The sequence below is a fragment of the Eleginops maclovinus genome, chromosome 2, assembly GCF_036324505.1.
Source record: "Eleginops maclovinus isolate JMC-PN-2008 ecotype Puerto Natales chromosome 2, JC_Emac_rtc_rv5, whole genome shotgun sequence".
NCBI classification, from domain to species: domain Eukaryota; kingdom Metazoa; phylum Chordata; class Actinopteri; order Perciformes; family Eleginopidae; genus Eleginops; species Eleginops maclovinus.
The window spans coordinates 7,963,767-7,978,204 of record NC_086350.1 but is presented as its reverse complement, the minus strand read 5'-3'; the positions used below and the strand labels follow the sequence as shown (position 1 = coordinate 7,978,204).

General features: G+C 40.1%; 2 protein-coding genes across 3 annotated transcripts in view; one reads left to right on the top strand and one right to left on the bottom strand.

The window, feature by feature from the left end:
• The first annotated feature begins 947 nt into the window (after nucleotides 1-947).
• Nucleotides 948-14,438, top strand: part of tmem117 (transmembrane protein 117) — a 38,348-nt gene continuing 24,857 nt past the window's right edge. Inside the window, exons 1-2 of one of the 2 annotated variants that reach the window (XM_063900115.1) lie at nucleotides 948-1,297; nucleotides 2,827-3,134. In XM_063900115.1, coding sequence (XP_063756185.1) covers nucleotides 2,855-3,134 — 280 coding nt within the window. In that variant the 5' untranslated portion in view covers nucleotides 948-1,297; nucleotides 2,827-2,854. Of the gene's footprint in view, nucleotides 1,298-2,318; nucleotides 2,407-2,826; nucleotides 3,135-14,438 lie in introns of those variants that run through there. The other variant, XM_063900124.1, reaches the window with a different exon arrangement.
• On the bottom strand, nucleotides 11,177-13,877 carry LOC134875848 (P2Y purinoceptor 1-like). The gene is made up of 2 exons (XM_063900540.1): nucleotides 13,832-13,877; nucleotides 11,177-12,177 (listed from the first exon to the last, which is right to left on the bottom strand). Exons 1-2 carry the CDS (start codon nucleotides 13,875-13,877, stop codon nucleotides 11,177-11,179), a joined length of 1,047 nt encoding a protein of 348 aa, XP_063756610.1.

Sequence of the window (14,438 nt, the reverse complement as noted above, 5' to 3'; positions counted from 1 at the left end):
CACAATAATGAAAAATATTGTAAACAATTATGGGGGATTATGGAAATCAAATGTCTATAACCCACATCATTCAAATTGATTAAACCAGTATATATATAATTCTATAAAGTGGAGTTCAAAAATATTGGATTGGTTCTTTGTGTTTTTAACAATAGGCTCACGGTTGGGACATGATTAAAGCAAGTCAGTTATTTTTCACTTTTCCATTTTGACATAGGTCTCCGATCTTTATTTGCGTAGATATGTCCTCCTTTCATGGCAGCACATCGTATTTGGCTTGAAATCCAGCAACATCTGGAAGCCACCGGGTTTCCTGCCTCTGCCCTATGTCCCTCCTATTCCTCGTTAAATAAATAAAAAATATGGATTGATTTTACAGCTGAGAAATAGTCCTCATCCCGTCACCAGAGGGAATCTCAGGAGCTGTGTCACAGCTATGGATGTGGTCACAGCTAGAGTCACACCGGAAATAACGGGAATTCCTTTTCAAAATAAGGGTTTTATTTTGACACCTAAAGAAATTGGTGTTAAAATTCAAAATGACATAAACATGCAAAGGGGGATCAAATATCGATACATTATTATAATGTTGAAATCCCTAGAAGGCCAAGTTATGATGCTAGGTATTTTTGATTGACTCTTGTCAGACATATATTATTTCATACCTCTACATATTTTTATACATATATTTTTTTAATTTGAAGAATTTCTAGGTTTTATTTAAATACTAACTTTCATACTATACTTAAAACTAGGAAACCGAAAAAAACATAAATGCAATACAATAAGTACGCACATGAGAATACTGGTTAATTGACAATAATAAAAAAAAGTGTATTTATTTATCATGTTTTACTTTGAAAGGTGAATGCGGAGGTAATATGTTTGAATTGTCTCTCGCTTGACGCTGGTGAATAATGTGTTGGCTACATTGCGTTGCACAGATGCTATGTGTGCTGTGCGGCTCCAGCTATCTCCATCCTCACTACAGCAGCAGCGTCCCGTCCACAGCCTAGAAACAGCACCGCCCGGCGGGAACCCGCTGACGAAGCACCGCCCGGCTCAGCTAGCCCACCCGGCGCATGGACGCTCCAGCACAATGGCAGAGGATTTGGGGGTGCCTCTGTCGTATACCAACAACAGGTCGCATGGATAATCCCTCCACAACAACCCTCCCGCATCATCTCGTTTTTGGGATGATTAGAGCGCAGCTGTCGGCTTGATGTGACAGGAGAGCCGTGCGGGAGCGGGGCTTCTTGTCCCGGCTGTCGACCGAGAGCAAAACGGCGTGGAGCAGGTGCGTTCATGACGGTGATCCACCTCACATGCACACATTATATTACCGAGGTCCAAGTAGGTAAGGCTTGCACGAATTTTGGCCGTCCCAGATGTCGCTTGGAGCACCGATATTAAAGTTGTGTAATCAGATAATTCCAGTCAAGCCTGTGTTATCTGCTAGATTCGTGAGGTCGGCTATGTGACATTTGGCGTCATCGCTGTTGTCACATTAGAGGGGATGTGTGTGGTCACTGTCTTATGCTCTTTACACGGTAGTCCATTCAGGAATTGACAGATTTGGCACGAATGGACGGACCACTCAGTGTATTTCCTGCAGCACTTATGTCTATTGGGTCAGTAATTTATATGGTTTAGAGGAAACGCCAGGGAGTTTAGAGGATGTACCCTTCCATGAGCAGGATGATAATAATGGTGATTATGATATCAGTGATCTTGCAAATTCTACTGCAATCTCAAATGCATTTCCATCAGTGTCAGCCCCCAGGTTGATGAGTTCTTTTTGGCTATTATTTGGCATGTTTTCTTCCTGAATTCATGGGTGTCTTTTGGGTGCTGGCTGAGTCCTTCTCCATGCATGTAATTAAGCATTTTACTGAAAAGATGAAGTGTGTATGGGATAATTAGTTTAGCAACACCCAAGGTGTGCAATGATCCTAATGACAAGATAAAACATGATGCTGGTGAAGTGGAATAGCCACATGGGTGTTTCACTTGGCAGCTCTATTTCTGGAGATGTTACATCATCTAAAATTCCCACTGTGGGGTATTTTGGGAAACTGTGTCAAAGCAGGGAACTGGTTTGGGAAATTCAGTCGTGCAAAGTCAGACCAGTCACAAAGGGCTACAGCGAGGGAGTTCAGATTGAAGTCGATCGGCGTATGAATGTAGTGGGCTTTAAGAATTCCCACTACGTTCATACACCCTCTTTATTAATACAGAGGGAGGACTGTCGGGAAGTTACTCAAGCACTGCCTCTGCTTGGCAGGTGTTCCCTGACAGAGCATCAGTGAATGCTGCCACTTTTTTTGAGGGGAGCACAGAGTAGACAGGCTGAGAGGATAAACCAGCGCATTACAGCTAAGCACTTCAAGAATCTACCTTATCCAGGTATGACACTTAACTTCAACCTTTAAGGCTTAAACTTTTTTTCAGCTTTTTGTTAAATTGTGAGCTAACACATTTCAAAAGGTTTAACCTGTTTTCATGCTCCTGATTCTTTTCTGTGATGGCATCTCCATCCAGACGGATCCAGCCTTCTCTGACATGTTTGTGTGATAATCTTTGCGATGACGTGAAAGCCTGTCTTTGCACAAGAAATCTCTGTGTAGGTGCATTATTGGCACTGCTGCTGAACCGAGTTGTCTGAATTTAGCATAATCTCACAATCTCTCCCAAACCTCAGTTACACTCCTAACTCTAATCTCAATCTGAGTGATGTTTCACTCTAATCTGCCGTGGTGATTTGAGTGTAATGTAATCTGACTAAAATCGGAATTTTCTCTCTCGCACCCTCTCACCCACTCCCAGGTGTAGTGTGGCTGCGGGGCTCAGCAGGATGGAAATAGATGCCCGTTTCCGCTACTATTTCCAGCACCCGTGGTCGCGCCTCATCGTGGCCTACCTGGTCACCTTCTTTAACTTCCTCATCTTCGCAGAAGACCCCATCTCTCACAGTCAGACAGAGGCCCATATGATCGTAGTGGGCAACTGCTTCTCCTTCCTGTTCAACAAGTACCCGGGCCTCGGATGGAACATCCTGAAAGTAATATGCTGGATACTGGCCATTATCACCGGCATGTTAGCTGGGAAGTTTATATTCCACCGCCAGCTCTTTGGTAAGTCATGCACACGTTAATGCAGGGGAATGTGCAGAGTAATGGCTTTGCTGAGGGAGGAAACCTTCCTCTTGAATTGTTTTTTCTGGTGGATGTCACCAGTTAAAAGCACCTTACACTCATACTCCACCTATACTAAATACTAATGCAATAAAAGTCAATTCTCATGTATTAACAATCGGCTCACATCTTCATAATTATGCTCCTGCACCCATTTCCTCTCCCTCATAAAACTCTTCGACTCACTTATCATTAGAACTGGGTCAAACAGTATTTATAAATAGTTTGATATTGTGTTACTCTCTAATTTTAGTACGGGGTGCAACTACCAATCATTTTTTGTGTCCATTATTTTCCTATTATTTTATAAGTGTCAGGAATATATAAAAGTATAACATCGAAATTTATAAAGCCCAAGTTGATGCTATTAATTGCTTGATATGTTTGATCAACATTAAATTGAGAGTCACTCAAGAAAAGCAAACACTGGTAGAATTCTTACTTTGTTTTATGGTCTATTTTTCCTGCTTATTATCTGCTCAGTGGCTCTACCTTTTTGACGCTTAACCTTTTGTAATGGTGCACAACCTACTCACACCCACTCTACCCTTTTAAGATGTGCAGATGCATGTGCAGAGTGAACAACAAGAAAAAACAAACAAAGCACAACTACTTTTATTCAAGTTGTTATTTTATTTACAATAGGAGGCTATGAAAGAGCCTCTGCAAAACAACACCTGTCATATTTAAATGTCAGTCGTTGTGTTGCTCACTTCCTCGACCTATCACACCTCTTTTAATGAATTCCCTCTTATTTTTCACCTCCTTCTACAAGCACAACCTCCCCTCTCTTCTCTTCCACTCTCTTGACAGCCTGACTCTTTCCATTTACTCTCCTCTCATAAGGCCGCGACTCCAATCTCATCAGCCAGTCATTTGTTTAAACAGCTTCCTATTCAACTCATGCATTTCATTTCCCAGTCACTTCACAACTTACTTAGGCGGGATAATATTGGCCACCCTGGCTTATCTCCTTGGTATGAACCATTAATGACTATAATTGGAGGGCAGGGGGGGAAGTACCCTGAGTGATCATCTTCTCAGAGCATAAATAGAGATCGACATTGGTGCATAGTGACATGATACTTTCTCCGGATACAGAATCCCAAGAGGGGAAATGGAAAATAGCTTTAAGGACACATGATTTCCCTGCACATGGTGGACATATATTAGAACTGATAATCCCAGCTGTTCTGTCTCTCCACATAGGGTTATTTGATCCTGTAAACAAACAGGGTCCTTGGACACTTATTGAACTGAGTTAGAGAGGTATATTTGGTTTACGTAGTTTTATGTAGAAGTAACTCTGAAATATGAGACAGTCACATGACAAACCGGAATTTCTAGCACCATAAATGTGTTGGTCCTAAAAACAGGGTCACCAGCCAGACGTGGTTCAGAAACACTGACCCATGATGTCAGTAAATATAGAAGATACGGTTCGGTTTACCAAACATACATAAGAATAGATTTATCTATCTATGCAGATATTGTTAGTTTGGCTTGACATTTTGGGGAATGTGCTTTCTTGCTTACTAATAGATTGATACCATACTCGTATCTACTCTAAAACTAGGGTATGATTAGCTTAGCGGATACACTTTAAGTGGGGTAAAAGTTAGCCTACTAGCCTCTATCTGACAAATCATGTCTTGTTTTAAAAAAATCTATACCTTGACAGGAATGTAACAATTACACATTTTGGGCAGTTAGGTGTGTTGAATTGTGGAGCCTTGTCTGGTTAACTAATACCATCTTACAAACCAAAGTCTGCGGTACTCTGTATTATCCACTGAACATGGTCTGAACAGTATGGTATACATATTATCCAAAGTAACTGGGACACTGTTTCGAAAGAGACAAACTTCTGTGAAGAAATATCTGAAAACCAATAATTAAAAAACACAACAATAACATTGCATGGCAAGTTACCAGTACAGCTTAGGCAACATTTTTTTTTGTAATTTAGATGAACCTGACCCTTTTTAAAGTTGTATTTGTGGGCATCATTTAAATGTCACACAAACAAAGCACTTTTTTCAGTCAATAGTGTGCCGTATTGCTCCTCTCATAACCGCAGAGTAGGTGCTTCATCACATGAACCGTAGCTCTCAGTGAGGTTTCACAGTAAGGCCCAGTGTGTCTGGATCAGGGTTTATATACTTCCATTTGCTCAAGTGTATAGAGGACAGAAAGAGTGCAGCTCATCCTGCAGCCAGGTACAGCTAATGCACTTCAACAAGCCTCCAAACAGATGGTTTGTGTTTCTGTGTGTGGGTGTGTGTTTGCAAGTGCTAAAAAGTGGTGATATTTTGTGTTTGTGTGTGCGATCGAGAGAGAGAAAAGGTCCATGTGTGTATTTGAGTGAATCTGTGATGGAGAGGGAAGAGATTATTGAGCGTTGGAGAGGAGAGATGTTTCAGTGAGGCAGTTATGTAATCCCAGCCCAGGTAAGGCCTAAGAGCTGTGCTACAGCGCCAGCCTACTGTAAAATCTATCATCTATTATAGATCTGTCACACAGGCTCACATCCTGCAAATCTCTATACAATATCTACATTCTGCACTCTGATATGTAGGCAGCCAGTGGGAACACTTTCGGATAGGAACACAGACCATGCAAAGGTTTTAATACCTGGAGAAAAAGCACTCTGAAATCAGAGTTGGTGAAGGTTAAAAGTATTTTCTACAGTTACTTTGTGTTATATTGATTCCATTTCACAATCCATTGCATAACCAGTCATTTTCACTCTCATTCTGTTTGCAGCTATACTCAACTTCATTTCAATTTGTCCCAACTCTGAAACCAGACATTGTTTTTGAAAGCTGACACACCGCCAGTGTCATTTATCATTTATGATGGCCTAGAAATCATTTTGCAGTGAATTATACCCCCTCCTGCCTCTAGCGATTTAGTGTTTTTCTTTTTCCCCGTTTTTGGCACAATTTATGATTTACTCTCCCAGAAACCCACACAAATGTTAATCCAGTTGTCACATTATGGTTCCTATGCAATCCTTCTATCCATTTACGTTGTTCAGTCATGTTGCTATTTAGAGTGAGCAGAGGTGCACGGTATTATTCTCTGTAAAAAACGAGAATAAGCTCTTCGTGATGAATAGCTTGTGACAGATTATGTGATTTAAGACAACATTTGAGGTTCAAAAAACAACCTATGCTGTTCTTTTCCACCACTTAGGGCTTTGTGTGCTCTCTAATGGAGTGGGCGGTAGCCAATGACTTCTGGTCATTCACAGGGAGACTGGCTGTCATTACGCATTTGTATTAAATGTTAGGTCACAGGGTCTGTGGGTTGTCTATTTTGGTTTAAGTGTGGTTTATTTGCGTTCAGCCATAGATTAGTGCCATATTTTTAAGGCCAATACTCCTTTTGGATGATCATGGTTAAGGACTATACTGTTGCAATTTTTCACTTTAAAAGGGATTTATGAGAAAAACAGTGTCCTTTTTTAGTGTAAGTGACACTATTATACGCGTGGAACTGAAATAAAAATGTACTTTCTGTTTGAATTTACACACATAAAATCTGTGCTTTTCGTTAAATAAACTAAGGAAGACTCAGTCAGAGTCATTAGGCCTAACATGAAAATATAAGTCTAAAGGTTAGGCTGAAAGAAAGTAAAAATCTACATAGAAAGACTTAAATACAAAAAATCCTTAATTACAGTTGTCAGATGTCAAGCTGCTCAGGGTAAGTGACAGCAAAGGTTGTTAAACCTGGAACTTCCATGACGTAATAACAACAAAATAAGAGCACCACTCGTCAAATGATGTCGAGATAAAAAATATGAATTCCTTAGACATTCAAGACATTTAAAGTTTTACCTTACCTGCTACCTGAAAGGAATAATGAACACACCTTCACACATTCTTGCCAAGATTTGGGTGGAAAGATCAGTCATCCTACTCTTATATCTGACTGTTAAATATGAAGCTACAGCCGGGATTTGTTTAGCTTAGTTTAGTAAAAGGACCACCAAACTCTGTCCAGAAAAAGGCAGTATGGATTTTTTCTGACTGCAGTTCTAAAAAAAAGAATGTTTCCCTGCACTTCAGCAATTTATCAGTTTGTGTGGTATTTTTCATATCCAACACCATTTGCACGCCACCATTTTCCCCAGAAAGGAAACTGAAAGTAATGAGCTCACCTGCAAAATACATTTGTATAGACAAGTCCCTTGAAATATGATATGGTACGATCTAATATATTGCAGTAACATGACTTATGATACAAAAAAATACTCTTTTACCGCTAAATGTATCAATCTAACATCCATACATAAATACTCTTTCACAGAGAGGAATTACCATAGCACCAGAGCACTAATATCATGGGCACTCCTTGCAGTAAATAACTACCCCATCTCCATAATTGGAAAAGTAAAACTGCTCTCACTCCTCACATTAGCATAATATATTCACCTTTCTCTCGTCAAGGTTTTGAAACTTCTAAAAGGTAAATTGAAGGGTAATTCTGAGTCATCTGGAACACCATCCTGACAGGATTAGACCCTGCATATTATTACCACATTCAATCAAACGCTGACCGCTCATCTTCACTTGAAGGAGTCATTTGAGGCTCCAGAGCAGTGTGAAAAGCACAGGAAAAGGCGACGATAATGTGAAAGCCTGCCTCCGTTGATCTCAGAGCTGTTCATATTAGAGTGTGTGTGTAAAAATGTGAGATATGTCATTGGTTGCTCTGTTGTTGGAGTGCCTCACGTCGCCTTTCCCTGATCTTGATGAGTGTAGCCCGCAGGAGGCCATCTGGGTTCTGTCATATGTTATTACTGTGCCACGCAAAGGCTGCAATGGCTTATGTACAGCACTGTGTGGCTGCGGGTCAAAGAGGAGTGAGAGAGTGAGTGTGTGTGTGTGTGTGTGTGTGTGTGTGTGTGTAGCTGCGGATGGATGGGTCGCAGACTAGGGGTTTTCTGCATGCTCGTGTGTGTGTGTGTGTGTGTGTGTCAGTGTCACTGCAGGGTATTTTGTAGTCCCTGTGTGTGTTACTGTTGAGACTGAATTAATGTCTCTGTGTCTATTTATACTAGTGCAAAAACAATTAGTCTTTTAATTCATCATCAGGAAATTAATCAACAAGGATTATGATAATGTTTTAATCATCAGAGCCGGTTATCAAGCTATCACGACAAACATTTGCAGCCTCTTTTATACCACGGAAAATTAAACGTGTTCTAGTTTAGTAGACAAAAACTACTAAACTAGACTTCATAGCTGTCACCTCAGGCTTAAGGAAAATGTGAGGACATTGTATAGACTAAACGGTCATTTCATAAATAATTACTACAGAATTGTTGTAGGTGTAAAGTATATGGTTGCAGACCTTTGTTGTTTATTTGTGTGTTTTATGTTAAAAAATGAGTTTCAGTATGTTACAGCAAGGAGCACCTTTCTCAGTCATGTCATCAAAAATATGAATACATGTTACATCTAGCCTTAAAGCAATGTAGGGAGACGTTAACATTATTAAATATGAAATATCAGGGGTTTTGAATAAGACATCAAACATTTTAACCATATTTGAAAAATGTGCATAATTTCCACGTTCCCACAGAAGGCGGACATTTATCTTTTTGTTATCCATTGATCTGTTGATAGTATTTTTGACTAAAGCATTAAGGTATATATTTGATTCTGCATCTATTTGTCTGCATACATTTAGTCTGTTCTGGAATCTGTACATTGTATTGCCAAGTAATCCCCAAATAGCTCTGTGACCCGGGCTGATCTATACAGCTGATCAGCAGTTATCTGCATAATTATCTACCTCATGACTATTCAGCCTTCAGCAACCTTATGATGTCCCGTAGAGCTGCATGATTTACACTATCTTTAAGTAGCAGATCAGTCTATATTAGGTAGCCTCAGAGGCAGCACCCCTCCTCTGTAAATAATGTGTTATTGCTCTGGTGTCTGTGCACTGCTGTGCCCCCGCAGCCAAATTTATGCTTCTGTCTTATTCTGTTCGGCTGCTGTGTGAGGTTCAGATTCACTGCTTTTCCCAGAATGGTTTCCAGCAATAGCATTTTGTATTGTACAGTGCCTGCTTAGCATCAAGCGGCAGACAAAGTAAAGTAGAAACTAAATTGTGTCTATACAGGAGCATTTTGCAGATACAATTGCAGATAACTTCCCCAGGCTTTGGTTCGGATCAAAATAAGGCTGAAATAAGTGTGAGTTTTGGAATTCAATTTAAAAGATGTCCAGAAACAAGACTCCAAATGATTGATCAATCTTTAAAAATGATAATCTGTCAGCCTTGTGTTTACAGCATTGAACTGCCTCCAAGTGTAAACTAAAGATGTATAGTTTGATTCTTATCTTGTGTAGTTGTGCACAATCATGAACACCAAATACTAACAAATACAAAATAAAACCATTGACACATATATTGTACCATTTTATGAACCTACAATTCATTTTCTAATGTCACAAAGACTAATGCTTGCTTGTCCTGTAAACTTCCATGAGCTTGCGGTAAAGGATAAAACCTAAAGGTGTTTGCGCGTCAGAGAGGGAGATAAATACACGGAGCAATAATGACGAGAGCTCCCAAACAAAAGAAACCAGCCAAAAGGAAATTGCTTATTTACCTGAAATGTATGACCCCTTTGGTCTGGAGCCAGGCCATAAATAACATAATGAAGGGATGTTACAGGAACAGGTACAGGAGTTCACTGGCCCAGTAGCCAGCTGTAGTCTATTGCTCTCCCTGCGGAGACAGCTCTGTTGTCACTTCCCAGCTCTGATTTATTATCCAGACACTTAGTTACAGACTCAGCTTAGGGGAGGCTAGTGGCTGTAGTCATGGCTTTTCCCTAACCACCCTGTGATGCTGTGGCCCAGCACATGTGTGATGAATAGGGACGCTAGTGTGCAGATGCAGAGATCCAGGCAGTGTTAAATCTCTCTGTCTTCGCTCTGGGATGTGTCTGAAGGAGCAGATTCATTAGGATCCATAAGGAGGGCAAGAGTGTTGTTTTGATGCTTCAAATCAAAACAGGAAACAGTAGAGCTGCATACTGAAACCTAAAATAGATCAAGGTGCCCTTGAGTTGAAAACAAGGAGCAGTGATTGCAATCGAAAGACAGTGCTATCTATAGTTTAAAATCAATATGGATATGATGAATCATCTACTGATGAATCATTTAGTGTGTGACCAAACAGGAGCCCTGTTTTGGTTTGCTGTTTACTTCCTTCATTGTTCATTTGCATCACATTGTCCATGTGTTTTCCAGTTCACTGCACTACAGTCAAAATATTTGCCCAGGAAGTGTTGATGAGTGTTTTGCAGTATTGTTTTGATAAGACTATTACAGCAATTAATCCCAACGCCACAGCAAATAAATGATAGGACCATGTATTAATTCACATGTGTTTTCCTGTTATAATGCAGGTGCAGAGGTTCAACTGCACATACAGTACTGTTAATAGATGGGTATACATTTAAAGGGTAACAGTTTGTGTTTTGGCCTTTACTGAAGCATCTACATTTGTTACAATTCTGCACACATTTATTTTTGATGTACCTGTAATGTCTACACGTGTGATCAAATCAGTGGCATTTTGCAAAATAATTTAGTATAAATTAGACTTGTGTGTGCATAGCTGAATGCATCAGTCGAGTCATATAGTGTAAATTAATATTTAGACAATTTGCTCATCATTTCTGTCATAAATTACTGATAATGATTATTGTGTTAGTTGCAACCCTACATGTTTTCAGACTACTGTATGAATAGATTGTTCATTGTACAACTGTAAAGCACAAATTAGAAATAAATGATTGATTTACTCTTATTCTACTTACTATAGTTCCATAACGGTGCAATTTACCAGCATGCACAGGTCAGGATAATATTCCCATTAATATCTACCAGTGGCACAGGTGTAACAATGACACTAACAAGGTAACTAGTAAAGACATTCAAGCATTAGATTCACCCAATTACCCCGACCCTCCTGTTGGCTCTGCAGCACAGCTTCCTGTATTGGTTCCTTTTTAAGGCCAGCAGCTTCCTCTGGAACTGCTCACTAGCCATAATGTACAGCACCGGGTCCAGGCAGCTGCTTACACTGCATATGGCCTCAAAGAACTCATAGGAGGCATACAGGATGTTGGTATTAGACGGTGTTACCTGGTTATTGATCCTCATGAACACCAGGGTGACTATCATAACGTGGTAGGGCAGGAAAGATACGGCAAAGACGAGTATGGCGGCAGTTATGAGCCGAAGGGGCTTCCCTCCGGAACGCTGGGCTCCTCTGTGCCTTCTACCTCTTGGGAGACCCCTCAAAACAGAAACTGTCTTTATGTAACAGGCCAACATGACGCTGAATGGAAGCAGGAAGCCAATGATGGTTCTGATAATGGTGATTGTCTTGACATAGATAAAAGGGCCCTGGATGTGGTCCATGCACATCGCGATGTTCTCTTCCCTGTGAATAGCAAAAGTTAGAAATAGGTCAGGAATTGAAGTGAGGACCAATGTGACCCATGTGCAAATTGAGCACAGTTTGGCTTTGCCCGCATCCCACCAGCGGAGAGAGCTGATTGGGTGCACCGTCCCGACGTAGCGATCAAAACTGATGAGCGTGAGAAAGAGGATGCTTCCGTAAATGTTGATGTTGAAGGAGATCTTTTTGAACTGGCAGAATATCTGTATGTCTTTGAGGTGTGGCCTCTGAAATGTAAAGTAGCCGGTGAAGGGGAGCGTGAGGATCCAGGCGGAGTCGCATAGGGCCAGGTTCAACAGGAAAATATTGCTGGCGCTCGAGGTTTTCCTGAAGCAGGAATAGTTGATTATAGCTGCGATGTTTCCCAGGATCCCGACAGGAAGGGCAAAAGTAAAGAGAACCAGGAGGATGTAGCAGAACCACCGACCATCCTCAAAGTGGCTGCAGAGTGCTGTCGACCGGTTCAGGAACTCCAGAAGCACCTCTGGGATTTGAGGACAGGGAGTAGAGTCAGAACCGTTTTTTTCTTAATGTATTGATGTTAAAAAACAGGAATGATAGATTGTAAAACAGCAGCCCAGTTTCATCAGGAAGTTCTTCAACATTTGACTCTGCACCTTACATTTTCAGTCCAATGCCAATCTTCTGTACCAACAAAGCAGCAATTTGGTAAGCAATACAAAGGTTTGGGTGGTGGATGAGCAGGCAACACTTTTGAATCCAGTGCAGGAGAGTGGAGTTTACATCCTTTAAGAGATTTCCATTAATGTTTATTTGTATTTCTTATTGAACCATATCAGCATTATTGCCTGACTTAAATCAGGGCTTCTGGTTGTCTAACCTTAACTGTAGTTTACTTCCTATAGCCACACACTTTCAATAACCTCAACCACTGCGCAGATATTGCAGAAGTAAGAATTAAAAAACATTGGACTTCAAACTAAAGTTGGTGTTTGAATATATTCCAAGGCTATTAGTGAGTTGGTTGAAAAGACAAAAACAAGTCAATGTTTTAATTTTAAGTCACTAGTTTATGTCAAGAAACACTGGTATAAACACGGTCTGTAATGGAGTTTGATTGTGTTACACCCTTAATGATTTGTTTCTCCATGTCTTTCAGACTTTATCTTTTTAACACAAGCTTTTTGTTGGAATGTTTCTAAAGTAATTATCCTTATCAAAGTTCTTTCAGAGCAGTGGAATATATTATATCATGCTGCATCATTTAACAAATAAACATTTGCACTAAAATACATTTGGGGTGCCCCTTTAACACCAAAGAAATCCAGTCAAACAAATCTGCAAAAGTGCTAAAGTTTAAACAGCATTTAACACCTGCCAACTGTGTTCATTCACAGAAAATACACTTAATTGACTCATGAATAAATTATTTTAAGTAAACCTTTTTAATTCATAACACTGAAATAAGCAACAGAATATAACATGCGTAAAAGAATGTTGTTTCATGGCCCGGATCTCTAACCACATACATGCCACTGTACATTATTCTGTAAAAGCAAAGTCTGTAAATCAAAATGTACTCTCTGAATGTTAAGCCCTTTGATGCACAGTGGATATACAAGGATATTCATTTCAGGATTGAATAACTTTATAATGTAGTTTGTAGTCTGTTTTTTAGGCTGTGCCGTTAAGCCCTGCTCTTAGAGAGCACTTTAAATGTCATGTGTTCACCCACCCTCTCCCAGGGCCTTTTTGAATTTACAGTAGCTGTCTCTATAGTCTCTGAACGTCACCAGTGTGTCCAGGAAGCGGCTGCTCGACTGTCTGCTGAACAATGAAACCTGGCCACTGTTGATCTATTGCCTCCAATATGTCTGCCTCTGTTTGCACTTAATCACAGATAATGCATTCATTTTGCTCAGCCGTGCAGATCTTAACAATTAACCTTTAGCACATTTCAACCAACCATGTAAGATCCCACATAAAGACAAAACTATTTTTTTAAGATGAAGTAAAGTAAAGCATTTAGGCTCTGATTCACAGCAAGTGATACTTTTCAAAAGTAATTCTGCTTTGTAATGTCGACAGTATTGATATTATTTTTAAAGGCAATTAAAATAAGAAGTGTTTCAATACATGTTCAAATCATAGTATTTTAGGGTTCAGTTTGTACTTACCTTCTTTGGCCGGGAGAGACTTGTTGCTGTTGTAGAGCGGTATCATGATGAATAGAGACGGTGATCACATCTCTGGTCACCTTCACTCCTCCACCTGCCCTGTACTTCTCATCTGTCAGGATTTGTTGGTGCGGTGCCATACCTGTGGGACTGGTGCATGTGCTTATGGGTGTGTGTAATACAGGAAACAAACAGGCTTAAACAAAACCACATTGTTAAAACATCTGAGATACATTCAAATATTGTTTATCTGTGTGCACCAGTGCAGGTCTTAAACTGATTCCAGGGATTCTGTTGTCCTGAGAGTAGATTACTTACTAAATATGGTGATTATATAGCCCTTCCAAGCAATGTGATCTCATTATCCAACTGGAAACCATGATGTATTCAGTTTCTGGACGGAGTAGGAATCTGAAAATGTTGCAAATCAGTTTCCGTTTTAACAGGCACGCCTAGATCAAACTAAAGAGCCTAATGCAACAGCCCTTCAATAAATCATTGAAGGTTATAAATGGTTGTACCTAATAAAAAGAAATCTGAGCGTATAAAAGCCACTTAAAGCCCATTACCGTCAATGGAAAGGTTTGAATCACAGAATGTGTGACGT

Coding starts and splice junctions, on each gene's coding strand:
- LOC134875848 (XM_063900540.1), bottom strand. CDS start 13,877: ATGATACCGCTCTACAACAGCAACAAGTCTCTCCCGGCCAAAGAAG. Junction 12,178..13,831: donor GTCTCTCCCGGCCAAAGAAG/GTAAGTACAAAC, acceptor CTCAAATCCCAG/AGGTGCTTCTGGAGTTCCTG.